Consider the following 16,792-nt stretch of genomic DNA (forward strand, 5'->3'; position numbering starts at 1 on the left):
ATGTTGAAAGCAAGGATTTTCAGTCTTTTCCTGGAGGCTTTCCAGCACTGCACTTTTTGGATTCCTAATTTAACCCAGTTGAATATACTCATGTGCTTATTAGTGGATATCTCCTTGAGCAGAGATGCAGAGTGGCGTTCAGTGAAAGAAAATGTGCAGCGCTGGAGAGGCTCCAGGAACAGATTGGAAAGCCCTGCTTTACGTGTTATGTTTTTGTAATGTTTTTTGACAAGGTGAGGCAGAGTGAATCTTTTGCTTTTCATAAATATTTCAGACGGTAATCCAAAGAGTAAGCCCCTGTCCTCACGGCAGCAGATTGAAGCATTGAAGATGCCATAGATTAAAATCTGGATATATCTAGGCATAGCTGAATAATATAAGTTAAAAACCTGAAACCAATAAACTCCTCTGTTTATGTAGAGGTTATTATTAATCATATACTTTAACGCTTCAAAGCCTCAGAGCAGTGCTCAATAATATTTACAGCCCTACCAAATATGGCCAAGTCCAAGCTTTTCATTGTAGGGGTAATTCTTGTGGTTATGAATGAGCATATGAAACCATTTCTGGAGAATATTTGCACTAACCTAAGCCGCATACCTACTATGTAGAGATCAGACATTCAACATTCTCTATGGCACCTTTAAATATTATACATTTCTTCTGTTTGCAGGTTTTAAACAAACCTCTACTGAGAATTCCTCCTTTTCGGAAAAGAATTCGCCTAATTTAAGTTCAACCATGCGCGTTCCTGACATCGGAGGCCAATATTCACCCTTGCACTCTGGAGGCTCGTACAACCAGAGTAACAGCTGCCGCACACCTCCTGTGGGCTCCAGCTTTGGCACATCCACACTCCCAAAGTTCCCTCATGATCCCTCTGGAGGAACCACCCACTTCAATGGTTCCCCTCCTTTTAGACATGGAACTATCAAACAGGAACCATTCAGAAATGACCCTGTAAGGACGAATCCAAAATTCAAATCCGAGCCTGAGGAAATGCGGTGCTTCCAAGGAGGAGCTGCTCCCACCCCACTGTCCCCGCCGATGGCCGAGGGTCTCCACAGCCGTTTGAACATTACCGCACAACCGGTCACCCCAGAGGTGGCCAAAGCAGAGGAAGTGTGGTCAGACAGCGAGCACAATTTCCTTGACAAAAACATCGGCGGGGTCGCAGTGGCGCCTTCCCATGGTTCCATCCTGATCGAATGTGCTCGACGGGAGCTGCACGCAACCACTCCCATCCTTCGACCCGACCGCACACACCCCACCCGAATCTCTCTGGTTTTCTACCAGCACAAGAGCCTGAACGCCCCAGGCCACGGCTTGCAGCAGTGGGAGGCCAAAAGGGCAGAGAAGGCCAGAGAGAAAGAGCAAGCAGAGCGCTTAGGACTCAACAATCAGTCAGAGCCGGTGGATTCAGACACAGACAGCGAAAACGAGACTTGTTTAGATGAGAGACACAAGTTTCAGGTCCCTACCCGTCAGTCGCTAACAGTTTCACGTGACAGCCTGGTCATGTCAGCCCCTTATGCCCTCACACACGTCACAGGGCCTTACAACCGCTGGACGTGAAGTTCCCCGTGCTTGTCTAGCTAATGCCTTACCTCAGCTAGTTCTCTTCCTTTCACGCCCATTTTTACATGTGCCCTTTTTAAGTTTTGCTCTTCATCTCAGCTTTTTACGACTACCGTTTGTGGGTTTTTAACTGTGAGTTTTTGGTGCTTTGTTTGTGTTTTTTTATTGTAAAGAGAGCAGATGTTATGAAACTGGTTTTATACATATAGATGAAAATTAGTGCATAGAACATGTGATTATTTATTCTGATCTTTTTTTTTTCAAAACTATTTTATAATTTAATTTCTGATCCAAGCCTGTTTACTGCAATAGGAGTTCGTCATCCTTTAAAATGATGCGTGTAGTAAACACTTGACATTGTCAAATGTGAATTCTACGTCTTCGTCTCAGCCTTTGGCAATCTATTGTCCGACACATGCTAGTTACTATTTTATGGTGCCATTGTAGCAGTAAAGTTAAATGACCAATATGAAACAAGCATGGGTCATTACCAGAACTTTTTGTATTGGTAATGAAGGTGCATCGTGAGACATAGTCCTTGGCATCTTTTTTAAAAGCACTTTTTATCTTCAGACCAACTTGACCTTTGACGTTTCCAATATGCACGTATGTTTTATCTTGATCATGTATGAACATGCGTTCGGTATCGACAGTCATTATTATGAAACTTTGCATATTTTAGCAATAATCATGAAAGGTTTTATGCTGCATTTTGACAATTTGTCCAAACTAGTTTATTTCCTGCACTTATGTATTAAGTTGAAATTATTTGGTCACAGTTTTTGTATTTTTTGCTATTTTTTTAACTCCCAAAGAGGTTAAAACATAACTTGAAAAACCTGAATCGTTTTATACACTTTAAGCATGTCACATTCAAACGAATTTACTGTATGTTTTTCACTGGTGCTTTTAAAGTAATCCATGACACCAACTGAGATGTCATTTAAGATGTTTTTATTGCAGCATTTTTATGTTAAGGGAGTGTTTACACAACACTGTTTTTCTTAAAAATTGAACACACTTTAAAAAAAAAGTTTAATTTGAACTTTCATTTTATGTTTTAGGAGTCTGATACTGCAAACTTTTAAAAGCATTTCAAATTTATCATCTACAAAAACTACTTGCAAATTGTATTGTAATGATGTGCTCGCATATTATACAGTATATTCAGTCTATAGGCATGTGCAAGTACTTGACCAAAGCAAAGATAATATTAGTGAATAAATAGATAATGATTCTTTACAGACATCGCCATCTACTGGCCTGCCATCCCAGCATGCTCAGAATGTCAAAATGACGTCTGATTAAAGTTGTACCTTAATGTCATTAAGACAATGCATTTTGTTTGCAAATAAAAAACAGGACTACGTCAGAACCGACTGTCAGGCCAACGTCAATGTCCAACTTAAAATAAGCCAAATATCAATAGCTATGTTTCAATCCACCTATTTTTATGCACATTTTGGATATGCACATAAAAAAGGATTGACGGAAACGCAAGATGAGCATAAATTTAAAAAATGTGCATAAAAAACATGTGCATAACTGAGTAGGATAAACTTTTTATTCAATAGGAAAAGATGCGTATAAACTACAGTGGAAACTCTTTTACCGGAAAAATCCCAAGATGCGTATTAAAAAAGGTCATGTGATTTTGTTATAAGAGCTCATATGATGATGAAAATGTGTGTGAATGGACAAACCAGCAGGCTGAGCACACTGTAAAACATCTGCAATGTCTTGGTCATTCTAAAACACCTTAACCGTTTCAGTATTAATGTTATTATATTATTAACAACGTCAAGAACTACTGTCAAACGCACCTGTTCTCAGGCCTTCCAACGCCACCACACATTATTTGCGCATCGGCATTGTCTTCTGAGCCACAAGTAATTTAATAAATAAGGAAAAGATTCATGCAGCTTCTCCTACCGCAGCAAATTCCATTTTTACTGTTGACATTTGGCACCAGTTAATCAGAAAGTGATGATTTTGTTCGCTTTGACTTATTCAATGGAAACGCTTGCTTCATTCGCATGTCTTTTATGCAATACTTCAGTTTTGCGCATAAAGTTAATTCGCATTTTTGGATGAAAACATAGCTATTGTCTTATGATGTTACAGCTTGACGTTGTGTGTGACCACTTTGACGTCTATCTGACGTTGGATTTTGGTTGCAATACCTGATGAATAGATGTCAGTCTTTGACGTCAATATGACGTTGGTTTTAGATGTTGACTTAACGTTGGTCACTTTCCAATACAACCTAAAATTAACCAAATATCAACATCATTTGACGTCATTATTGGACATCAAAATAACATTGTCCTTAGACGATGACTAGACATTGAATTTTGGTCACTAAATTCCTGCCAACACTCCTGTTTTTCCCGGGAGCCTCCCATATTTCAAACCCATCTACCGTATTGTTCTGTCTCCTAGAAAACTCCCGGAATTCCGTCCCCCAACCCCTCTATCTGATCCTCAGCTTTTTGGTACAATCCAGCTAGCTTTTTGGTTCAGTCACCATGCGCAGCAAATCCAACGCGCAACCATCTTACCCGCTCCTCGCTCTTCACTTCGCGCGCACATAAATCCCACCCCTTTTGACTCTGCGCGCAGGCATGTCGTGTGTCTGCTGGGATGCATGTTACAACATTTATTTTCTGTATTTTTTGCAAATTTGTTAAAATGGTGATCATTTTAACAGCGTTAACTATACACAAAACATTTCAAAAACACAATTTTGTGCATTGATGTTGTGTAAACATACCCTAAATTACTATTATTATTATTTTATGCAGGGAGAGGGTGGATCAGTGTCTGCGTTTTTATACAAATAAACGTTCAGTTTTATTTTGGTGTTTTGAATTAACACACAAAACGTAAAAGGTGTGGTCACATTAGCCATATTTACCAGTGTAAACATTTCCAGCTATCAAACATTCCTCACGCAGAATTAGCATGACAAAATATGCATGCAGAAATCGTAAGCTAATCGCACATTGATTTTATTCAAATATGCCTGGAGATTTCAGCAACGGTAAATGTGACCGGGTGCACTAAGCTAAATTTGAAAAACACCTTTGACCCCAAAACACACTTTCAGCCAATTAATAGTAAGGGGTCTGTGTTTTGCAACCCAGAAGAGGTGCTGCTTTGTTGGGTCATGGACATGCCATGTTTGTTTTGGTGCTTTCAAATATAGACATCATTGGCAAAATTCACTTAGTGCACCGTTAACGACTTCATAATCGCATATACATCCAGAGGCCTAGTCAACATATTGGCTTAAACAGTTTACATTACTCTTACATGAGGTCTAAAAGTGAACATGCGCCTACGAAATGTCTTTTTAATTTCCTCAAGGTGCTAACTAGTGTACATCAGTGTTCAAAACCATTGTACACCCAAAATGCTGTTCCTACTGCAGCACTTGAAACAACATCTTTTCATGTCGATTTAGCACATTAGCTCTAACAGTGAGTTTTAACTAGTGCTCCAGCTGCAACAAGGATAGAAAGGTCTGTGTTTTGGAGAACTTGAAGTCACGGAGTGGCATGGGTATGTTCACGCTACTGTCTCTTCAATGAGATCTGTTTTTCTGAACATTGTTGTTGTTTTTTTGTAAAAAAAAAAAAACCCTTCAGAAAACTTTACTGTAACCCTGGCTTTTCAGGAAACGTCGGTGCTTATTTATTGTACCAGATTCCCTGGCTTTGACAAATCACTTTTAGGTGCTGCGTTCGTTGGATCTTTCATTCGTTTGGGGTGCTAAATGATTTACTCAGCTTAAACATCATTAGATCTTGCTGTATTGTTTGTGCTTTGATTTTATGTGGCACAAGTGATATCATGACCTCACAAGTCTCCTGATGGACTGAACTTCAAATAGTCTATAAGGGAATTACCAATGCAAAATCGGCTGAAAGCTCACTGAGTTTATGCATTTCCTAATTGTTTTCTGTCCACTATAGGTTGGTTATTGCTGTTCATTTTTTGTACATGAATCGGTTGTACTGTAAAATCTGACCGCTTTTAGATTTGAGTTGAACGTGGCCTGGTCCATAGAAACATGTTTCAGAAAGAAATGCATTTGGTTACATTCCTTTTTAAAGTCAACACATTGGCATTTGATGTCTCTCGCATGTTTCTTCCTGTTTTGCTGTATTATTTTCCCTCTTTTCTCAGGTTTCCCATGTTAACGTTGGACATAAGCTTTTAGAATTCTTGCATTGTCTTCCAATTGAATCCCTCAAGAGTTTTCATTTTCTTTGGTTTATGTTTTGTGAATTGGAAAAGTGGTTCACCTTCAAACACCTTTATGTATATTATCAGTTCTCTTCTGTATATGTTGAGTGAAAGCTGAAGTGTGTAATTTTCCTAATAATGGCTGTTTTCAAACAGGTTTCCTTACAGTACACTATAAAAAATGATCTCTGTTAATGTCTGTTCTGTAAAAATTTACAGTAACTCTCTGGTTTCCAGTAAGACTATAAATAAGTACAGTTGTGCTGTATTTTTAACATCACAATTGTAATTATTAGGGGTGTGACAAGATCTCATATGATGAGTTCTCGTGAGAGAGGGTGAAATTACCATTGAAGATTGCAGGGAGGATTGGATTTGAACTGCAAATTAGGTGCTTTGCACACACCTGGCAACCTAGGCTAGCCTTGCACGTGTCACTTGGGAGAGTGTGGCATAACCTCGAGTTCAGCGGCTGCTGGGTCCAACATAGGCTAGAACCGCAGCCAAAGACATTATAGTTCGTAACCATGCAATGAAATAGAACTTCAAATATGCTTAAAGTCATAATCGTCATTAAAAACAAATGGAATTAGGACATGTGGAGTATTCCTATTTTAGTGGCAATATTGAAGTTCAGACATGTAAACACCGTAATCAAACCACCGTCGTGTATGAAGTTTAGTTGCATTTAGTGACAGGATAAGCCATACACACACGGCTGTTTGACACTATTCTCTGCACCTACTGAGAGAGTAAAGAACCACAGACACATACACGCTGAACTCTTAGAAACCCGAGACACCCGCCTTCATCATCACCGAACACACGTTTGTGCTGTCCGGGAAAAGCTGATTTTTTTTTTTTATATTCGCGTGTGGTATGAAATTACATTAAACAACTCTCTCCTAAAAGTCCTTACTTCATATTCGCATGATCACAACCAGTAGCTCAGAGTGAGTTACGAGAGCATGAATGAAATGTTGCTGAATAAAAGTGAAACTAATTTATTAAATTAAAAATGAAATACCAAAAAATTATAAAATAATTTGTGGAAAGGAGTTCAATTTCTCATGTGAAATTGTACAGTGGAAAAGCAGTAGAGTATACAGCTAAATATAGTGTTTGCATGTCCCTTATGGCATAGAATTCATTATAATAGAATTAAAATACCATTCATTATATATATATATATATATATATACATTTTTTTTAAAACATCTAAATGTTGTTGCAGTTCGTGATTTTTTTTCAGTTACATAAAAATCTATTTTACATTCATATATTAGCAAATGTTTTGCTAATATTTAAAATGATTAAAAATAAATAAATAAAATTTCCATTCACATATTTAGCAGTTTTGCATGCATTTTATTATAAGGAATTCATTAAAATAACATTCATTTCAAGTTGATAAAAAAAACACAGAAGTTTTGCAATTTGTGATTTTTTTTCAGTTGAATAAGAGACGATTTCTTAAAAATTGGGTAAAAATCTTGTATCGTCTTTTTCTCCTCAGCCCAATCTCATGTATCTTCTCATGTAGTAAACATCTCGTCACACCCCTAGTAATTATTAATTTACAGTGTGCTTGTAAATTTGTAAAGAAAAATCTGTAATTTTACGGTTTACTTCCAGCAGCTGTGAAATTACAGAAATTTACTGTAAAATAACAGAGATTGAGTTACAGAAATTTACCAGCAATTTAAATTCAAGGAAATTTCTGCAATTCAATGTTTGTTATTTTACAGTAAATTTCTGTAATTTAACGGCCATTATTTGACTTATTTTCTGGTACCCCAGCTTCCGAAATTAAACCATAAAATTACAGATTTTTTTACAGTGCAGTTTTACTGGCAACCAAAATTGCCAGTAAGTTACTGTAAGTTTTACAGTAATTTTATTTACAGTGTATATTTCCTGATCAATGACAGTTTTCCGTTATGAAACTTTGATCTCAACTCTAAAAATTGAACCAATAAAGTAATTTTAGACACATTTTTAGTCATCATCATTTTTATAAATAAATATTTAAATAATTAAATCTGTAAATCAACTGGGGATTTCAGTCTATTATTGGCTTATTTGTTTAACATCTCTGCATAGCTGTTTTAACAAAAGTTGCACACTTCAGTTTTACGTCTGAATGTAAGCCATTAGGGCACTGTTGTAGTATGATGCAGAATTTTAAACCTCTTCTTACCTTTGAAACAAACAAGAACACATGACTTGAAGACTTGTTTATTATGTGACTTGAAATGATCTGTCAAGGAAAGAAACACCAGCTTTTGAGATTTTTTCTTTTAGGAAATAAAATGCACAGTAGTTGTACAGCATGTGTGATGTGTGAGGCTTTTCCATTTGCACTTTCTGAATTAATAGTCATTAGCTTAAATTATGCTGAGCAATGGGCTTTTACTGTAGAATATCATACATTTTGAATGATTTCAAAAGTAATATCCATTAGGATGAATCATGTCTTGTGTCTACCAAATTATTTGAAGAATAACAATTTTGAGTGATTGATTGATGAGTGGTTTAGATTAGATTTTATTTTTTTTAAATTGTATCAAGCTGAAAATACAAACAAAATGGTACATACTTACAAAATTACATGCTGTCATCTCAAGGTTGAGTAATAAAATAGGCAAATGTTATATGGATCTCAAGAATAAAAAAGAATGGTTTTTAAATAAATTGCAATAAAATAAAAATAATAATAAAAATTATAATAAAGGGGCTTTGAAAATTAAATTAGCTTAAAAGTCCTGAAAAGACATAAGCTTGTTTTTTTTTTTTATCATTCACAAATTTTACAGATTTGCAAAGAAGTTTTACCTCTTTCAACTACTGATTAAAGTTAGGAGTAGATTTAAACTATCTGCATTTGTGAATCAGGAATTTTTAAAGAAAACATAGAACATTGACAGCAAAATGAAATTCTTTATTTTCAAGCAAGATACTGTACCAAACTGTCCTATATGTGAGGGGAGGGAAATGTATATTCCTTGACCATAACCACGTCTGAATCTCTGACCAAAAGGGAAGCACCATGTCACAATAAAAAAAAAATTTTTTTCCAAACTCTCTATCTCTTTTTCGCAAAAAAAGGAGAAAATATTCACATCTAAATTGAATTTCAATCTTAAAAAATAGATGGTAGAATAAATCTCATATGTTGAAGCTCACCTCCTTAACTTTAGGAGGAAGGGGAAAAGACAAATAATCTTTCCTTGATCTTTTAATTTCAACATTGTTAAAATCTTTAAATAGGAATTCTCTTCTAATTACATTTGGAAACTGTGACTGTAATATTAAGTTCTTAATGATTTTGTTAGTGCATTTGCTATCACAGAAAGCATAACCATTGACAGACAGCTGCCTCAGTTTTGGAGAGGTTCGGGAATATAAAATATATTCTTTAACTAATGACCTTAAAGCTACTGGAATGGCACTAATTATTTTATTATAAAGCTTTACAGTACATTGCAGCTGGATTTTCTAACAAAACTTTCTGTGCGGTAGCAAAATGCCATTATCGTCCAAAAAATGTGCAACTGCCCAAATTACTTTAGTATTCCATTTCTCAAAAAATACTGACTTTCTACCAATTTTAACTCATCTATTGTTCAAAACAGGAGTGTTATGGGGCTGAAATTATACTTGAAGATTATTTTCCAATAAAGCAACACTTGCTGATGAAAGTTTCTCTGGGAACGCAGAACACTCACAATCACAACAAAGAAAAAAGTTACTTCCCCAACTTTTTTATTATATTAGAGACAATAAAACAAAATGAGTGACTACTTTGTATAAATGATTTTAACCATTTCAATTTCAAAACACCATTCATTACATCAAAATCAATCGCGTTTATGCCTCCATCAGTTTAGATCAATGACTGTAAAAAATATGGACGACGCGACAGCCCCTTTTGCCATTGAACGCCTTGAGGGCAAAACGCCTGCTTGACGGGCACAAACTGTCGCAAAAGACTGCTGAAATTGGAGCCAGACATGCGCAGAAGGACTGTCTGATGGAGCCAGAGGAGGAGCCGCGATAATGAGCGGAGTCGAGCTTCCAACCAAACGCTTTATGTAAAATCAACCACGCCCCCCGAACTTCTCACTCGACTGCCGGTGTCTGCACTATAACAAACGCTCACTGATGTAAATAGAAGCACTTACATTAAAAAACACAATAATATACGGTTTAAAAACGGTGTGATGTAAGCTGTTAAACTTTAATAAAAGCAATACATGGTGGACTGCAGAAATAAACGATATTTTATACACTCTAGCCTGAATATGAGCACAAATAATATATTCTCTTATTGTTATATTTGTTGTTGGTATTTGTTATCTTCATAGGGGTAGAAATAACACTTGTAAAATATGAACAATAACATATAAACAACACGTACATTTTTAGAAAGGTTTTTATTTTTAATTAGCCATCAACAGAACCCAAAATATAGCCTACACACCATAACGATTTACCATGCGGGAACAATCGTGCGTTTAGAAGATAAATACAGCAAGATTACTAAATATCAACAGGATATTTACACATCCCAACCCTGCAATTTGTCAATTTGTGCAAAAAAACTTTGCACTATTAATACAACGTCTATCTGCTGTAACATCACTAGTATATTGTTTATTCATTTTCGCTTGAATTGTTTATTTATTTAATTTTTTTGCCTCCGTTTTCATTTGGTTTATTCGATGCCTTCATTATATCTGGCAACGAGGAATTTACATTCTTTTTAATGTTAGCTGGAGTGTTCAAATAAAACGCCAACAGTAAATGATGTAAATAAATAATATCTAACATTTACAGCTCTATTAGGTTATATAAGATTCGATTTCAAGAACCTTATAATGATTTATAACAGCAAATTCAGTAGATCACTTAATAACATGCCAAAACTTAAAATGCAGAGACGTCCTATAAAGCAAGTTCAAATAACCTTACAGGAGGTCAACGTGGAGATTATTATTTAAACACAAAGAGAATTACTGCTAACGATCTCCTGTATACCCCGTACTTAAATGGGTTTATTTTATTGTGCAGTTTTATTGTCATTTTCGTATTTATTATTATTATTATTTAATACTTGTGCAATCGATACAGGTTTATTGTTATTTATTTTGTCCTTTATTTAAATAATTGCTATGCTGTTTGCATCTTTATTCAAAGGTTAAACTCAGTGATACACTTTGCGTTCACATAGTAGCATGCGTTTGTTGTTATATCAACAAAAATGGGTGTAATAACGTTAACAAATGTGAGGGTTTTATATAATGAAGATTCAATCGCGCCAGCTCCAGGCATCAGCGCATAACCTAGTCGCGGCGTCGCGGGCTGATTCCGGCTCGCATGCGGCAGCGCCTGCTCGCTCGGCCGCCGCATCTGGCTCAATTGACTCAGGCTGGAATCGGGCAGTGAGTCCAGGCATCCGGAGTAGGTCCAGCAGAGGTAGTCAGTCTGAGGGGTAAGTCTCCGGCAGGCAAGAACTGGCCCCAGTGTATTTTGCTATCTGGGTGGCTAGGCGTTTATTAGCAAACTAATAAAGCCCGAAAAAAGCTCTGACCTTAGCGAATAAACAGTGTTCCACCAGATCATGTATGTCAGAAACTGTAGTTTACTGCTGAACTCATTTTGTCATAGTAAAATATCACAGAAATCGAATAATAACACTTCAGTCTTCTACCGAAGCTCAGACGCCGCGCTTTGAGAAACTGTCAATCACAGCTGTCAATCACGATGACACGCCCAGCATTAAATTACTGCTAAAAACAAACTGTTTACAAAAATGAAGATCTGCACCTATTTCAGCATAATAATCAGTGCCTTAATCGACCAGAACCATCTTTCGGGACATTTTATTGCAAGTGTAATTAATTTTTTTATTTGGGCTCAAGTCTCCTTCATTAACACGGAGGAGGCGGGCTTTATGACTTGTACTGCAGCCAGCCCCCAGGGGGCGATCTAACGGCCGAGACCTTCACTCAAACGCAGGCTTGCGGCACACTTGGTTTAGATTAGATAACTTTCTTTAAGCTGGCAGGAAATCAGCACATTACATCAACAACTGTTGTACTGCCCTCTATGGACAGAAACTGACAAGCTTTGGTGTATATCCTCAAGTCAGATGACACTAATGACAATTTAATAGAGTTGATATATTATAAACTGTAGGTCTTGTCCCAAAAATCTTATTAACATGTTCAGTTGAAGTCAAAATTATTATTATTATTATTATTATTATTATTATTATTTTTGTATATATCAAGTATTGTTTAATGTAGAGAAGATTTTCTCAACAAGTGTTTAATATAAAGGTTTTAATACTAATATAATAACTAACTATTAAATATCAAAGTAATTTCTTAAAATAATTGTTTTACATCAGTTTATGTGTTATACATGCTTTTTTTTCTTTGAAAATAACTAGTAATCAAAGATTCTGATAAAGATTCATTTTATATGTCAATCGTATATGGCAAGTGGTAAATGTATTCCAATTCAGCAGGAAAGACACAGACTTGGCAACCATAGATTCGCTTATTATCTTTACCTTTTTCTCTTAAATCTGCAAGTTAGAAGCTACTTTTAGCCTTAAATCTTTTTTTATAATAAACCAAATGTTGTCCCTGGAAATATTAGAGGTCATCCTAAAGAAAACTGATGTCATGCTAAAACATTGATTACATATCACAATCCATAAATAATACTTTTTTATTATTATTATACGCTGCACTTTACTTTTTTGTCCTTAAAAACTTGTTTGTTTGTTTTTTTTTTGGGGGGGGGGGGTGAACACATCATGCAACTTTTTTTTTAAATTCCCATGGTTCTGCAAGTTGCAATGTCCCGAATTTTGCTTGCCAATGTTAAGCCAATTGTAATAGATTGTTTTGGTTCAATTTGGAATTTTCCCAACCAGCGCAGAGCCCGGGAGACCAGAGTGAGTGCTACGACTTTAGTGCTCTAACACTCAAACAGCAATTTCTTCCATTCAGTTGGGTTGTGGGTTGACCAGGCTATTGCAGTTCATATTACAGTGACACTTTACCAAAAAACAGTACATATTTAAATAAAGTATATACACCCTCCGAAATAAAGATACGCGAGCTGTTACTAGAGTGATACCTTTTTAAAAGGTACACATTTTTATCTTAAAGGTCCATATTAAGGGTGCATATTACTTACTTAAAGTACAAAAGTGTTTCTCTTAAAATTTTTAGGTACTAATATATACTTTTGAGGTACCAAAATAGACTCTTTAAGTTTTTTGAAACTTTTGAAAAGGTACCACCCCAGTGATAGCTCGCATACATTTATTTCAGAGAGTGTATGAAAATAGACATTAAATATGTTAAGATACACACAAGTAGACTAGTGTTCAAAATAAACATTTAGCATTAGCATGTTACTAAATGTCACGTCATTCAGTCATTGACACTGATGTTTAACAGGATGGCCTGTCTCACAATCTCTACTCATTCATCCCAAAGCTCAGTGGGCTTAAGGTTCCTCCACATCAAACTTTCCATTGTCCAGCTGTCCTAAATCCTCAATAGGTGTGTAAATGCAACTTACATTTAGACACATAGACCAAATGCAACCCCCCAAAAAAAAAAAAAAAACACTACATGGAAACTAAACAAGTTTATTCAATGACACAAGGAACAAAATAAAAAGGAAATTAGTGCTTATCTGGAATGTAATGATAATGGAAACCTCCCTTTAGATGGGAAATTCTGAAGGCTGTCTTAAGAGGTAAACTCAAAGAAATATCTTCTTTCATTCATTCATTTTCCTTCAGCTTAGTCCTTTTGTTCATTCACAGCAGAATGAACCGCCAACTTATCCAGCATATGTTTTACACATAAGATGCCCTTCCAGCTGTATCCCAGTAATGGAAAACATCCATACACACACACATACACCACCACCTTTCATTCATTCATTCATTTTTTTGTCGGCTTAGTCCCTTTATTAATCCGGGGTCGCCACAGCGGAATAAACCGCCGACTTATCCGGCAAGTTTTTACGCAGCGGATGCCCTTCCAGCCGCAACCCATCTCTGGGAAACATCCACACACACATTACGGACAATTTAGCCTACCCAATTCACCTGTACCACATGTCTTTGGACTGTGGGGGAAACCGGAGAACCCGGAGGAAACCCACGCGAAGGCAGGGAGAACATGCAAACTCTACACAGAAACGCCAACTGAGCCGAGGTTCGAACCAGCGACCCAGCAACCTTCTTGCTGTGAGGCGACAGCACTACCTACAGCGCCACTGCCTCGCCACACTACCACCTATTTGGTGTATTCAATTCACCCATAGTGCATGTCATTGAACTGTGGGGGAAACCAGAGCACTTGGAGGAAACTCACGCCAACACGAGGAGAACATCCAAACTCCACACAGAAATACCAACTGACACAGGCAGCACTTGAACCAGCAACCTCCTTGCATTGAGGCGACAGTGCTAACCACTGAGTCACCATTGTCAAAATCACTCTCTCACCTTCACCTTATTCTCTGCTTTATCAAGAGTCACCACAGCGAAAAAAATCATCAACTACAGCTGCAACCTAATATTGAGAGTACAAGCCTCGGTGATGGGAAACACACACTATGGTTAATTTTGTTTGTCTAATTCACAGAACACCACGCAGAGGACATCCAAACTCCGTACAGAAAGACTTCCTGATTACCCGGGACACGAACCAGCGACCTTCTTGCTGTGAGGCAAACACTCAGTCAAAAAATGTTCAGTCATCTAGCACATCTTATATTAATGTAAAATTGAAACAAGATATTATTATCTGGACATAATGATCAAAACTTCTTAAATTGAAATGAAAATGAATACATCTGAACAGAAAACCATAGAGACAGTTCACCCCAAAACACCATTTGATCACCGGCACCGCACTGATCTATAATAGAGCACATATTATATATCATTCAATATAGATTAGTAGCTCACTCTCAATTGGTTCCAAACCTTTATGAGTTTTTTAAACCCAAAATAAGATATTGTGAAGAAAGCTGAAAACCTGTAACCACTTACTTCAATAGTATGAAAACAAAACAAATACTATGGGAGTCAATGGTTACAGGTTTCCAACTATTTTACAATATCTTCTTTTATGTTTAACAGAAGAAAGAAAACCTGAACATTTGAAACGTAAAGAGTGAATATATGACGAAATATTTTACATTTTTAGTTGATCTATCCTTCTAAATGAGTCTAATATGGTCTAATGATTAGTTAATATTGTTTTTATCTAAACTAAATAACATCTAATAGGCGTCCTTTGTAAATTGTGATGAAATTGTATATAGATAGTGTTTTGTTTTGAAAAAAACAAAACAAAAATAAATGAACACATTTATACCATATATACAGTTGAAGTCAGAATTATGAGCCCAGTTCATTTTTCCCTAATTTCTGTTTAACGGTATAAGAAGATTTCTTCAACACATTTATAAACATCATAGTTTTATTAACTCATTTCTAATAACTGATTTATTTTATCTTTCTATGATGACAGTAAATAATATTTTACTAGATATTTTTCAAGACACTTAAAGTGAAATTTAAAGGCTTAACTAGGTTAATTAGATTAACTAGGCAGGTTAGGGGAATAAGGCAAGTTATTGTATAATGATGGTTTGTTCTGTAGACTATCAAAAATATATAGCTTAAAGAGGCTAATAATTTTGACCTCAAAATGTTTGTTGAAAAAAATAAAAACTGCTTTTATTCTAGCCAAAATAAAACAAAACACTTTCTCCAGAAGAAAAAAATAAGATCAGAAATACTGTGACAATTTCCTTTATCTGTTAAACATAATTTGGGATAGGTTTTGAGTAAACCTTTATTTATAAATAAATAAATAAATAAATAAATAAAAGGTATATTGCTTTTTTTTTCTTGACTCTTGAAACCATTTTGTGTATTTGACCGAAATTGTACATAGTCACATTAAGTCTAAAGTTTAAAGGTCCCAAAATCAAAGTGCAAATTGTATTTTGTTTAAATAGAAAATTACTAAAGCTAAACACTCACTGTATTTTCTTAATATTAGTAGTGCTTCATATTGTTGTAATCAAAAATGTATGTTTTATTTAATCTATTAATTATTATTATAATTATTATTTTTAATATTATTATTATCAATAAACATTTATAATTTGTTGCTATTATTACTACATTCATAATTGTTTATGTAAAATTTATATATATATATATATATATATATATATATATATATATATATATATATATATATATATATATATATATATATATATATATATATATATATATATATAATTCTCTATTCCCCTAAAATCTCAAAATACTATATATGGTAGTCAAAGGTTTCCAACGATTTAAAAATATCTTCTTCTGTGTTTAACAGTAGAAGGAAACCATAAATGTTTGAAACAAGTAAAGGGTGAATGGATGATGACATATTTGACATTATTAGTTGATCTATTCCTCTAAACAAGTCTAATATGTTGTCAAATGATTATTGTTCTGATATAATATTGTTTGTATATAAACAGAACAACATCTAGTAGGTGTCCTTTGTAAATTGTGATAAAAATTGCATATAGATGGTCTTTGGTTTTGCTAAAAAAACACATTTATACAGCATAGTTGAAGTCAGAATTATTAGCCCCCTGAATTATTAGACCCCGTTTACTTTTCCCCAATTTCAGTTTAACAGAGAAGATTTTATCAACACATTTCTCAACATAATAGTTTGTTCTGTATACTATTGAAATAAATATAGCTTAAAGGGGCTAATAATTAATTAAAATACATTTATACAACATATATGCTAGATTTTGAGGAAATGAATAAATTAAAGGTATATTGCATTATTTTTTTTTCTTGATCATTGAAAACCACTTTGTGTCTTTGACC

The 16,792-nt window shown here is 35.1% G+C and overlaps 2 protein-coding genes across 4 annotated transcripts in view; one reads left to right on the forward strand and one right to left on the reverse strand.

Annotated features, from left to right (window-relative positions):
- The window catches only part of tet1 (tet methylcytosine dioxygenase 1), a 101,466-nt gene extending 97,032 nt beyond the window's left edge, over window positions 1-4,434 (forward strand). For all 3 annotated transcript variants that reach the window (XM_087279116.1, XM_087279117.1, XM_087279118.1), the window contains one exon: window positions 674-4,434. In XM_087279116.1, the coding sequence (XP_087135242.1) occupies window positions 674-1,575 (902 nt within the window). In that variant the 3' untranslated portion in view covers window positions 1,576-4,434. The remainder of the gene's footprint in view (window positions 1-673) is intronic.
- The window catches only part of vdac2 (voltage-dependent anion channel 2), a 732,443-nt gene that overhangs the window by 583,365 nt on the left and 132,286 nt on the right, over window positions 1-16,792 (reverse strand). The gene's annotated exons all lie outside the window — the stretch shown is intronic.

Source organism: Danio rerio, chromosome 13 (assembly GCF_052040795.2).
Source record: "Danio rerio strain M-AB ecotype USA chromosome 13, GRCz13ab, whole genome shotgun sequence".
In the NCBI taxonomy this organism is placed as follows: Eukaryota; Metazoa; Chordata; class Actinopteri; order Cypriniformes; family Danionidae; genus Danio; species Danio rerio.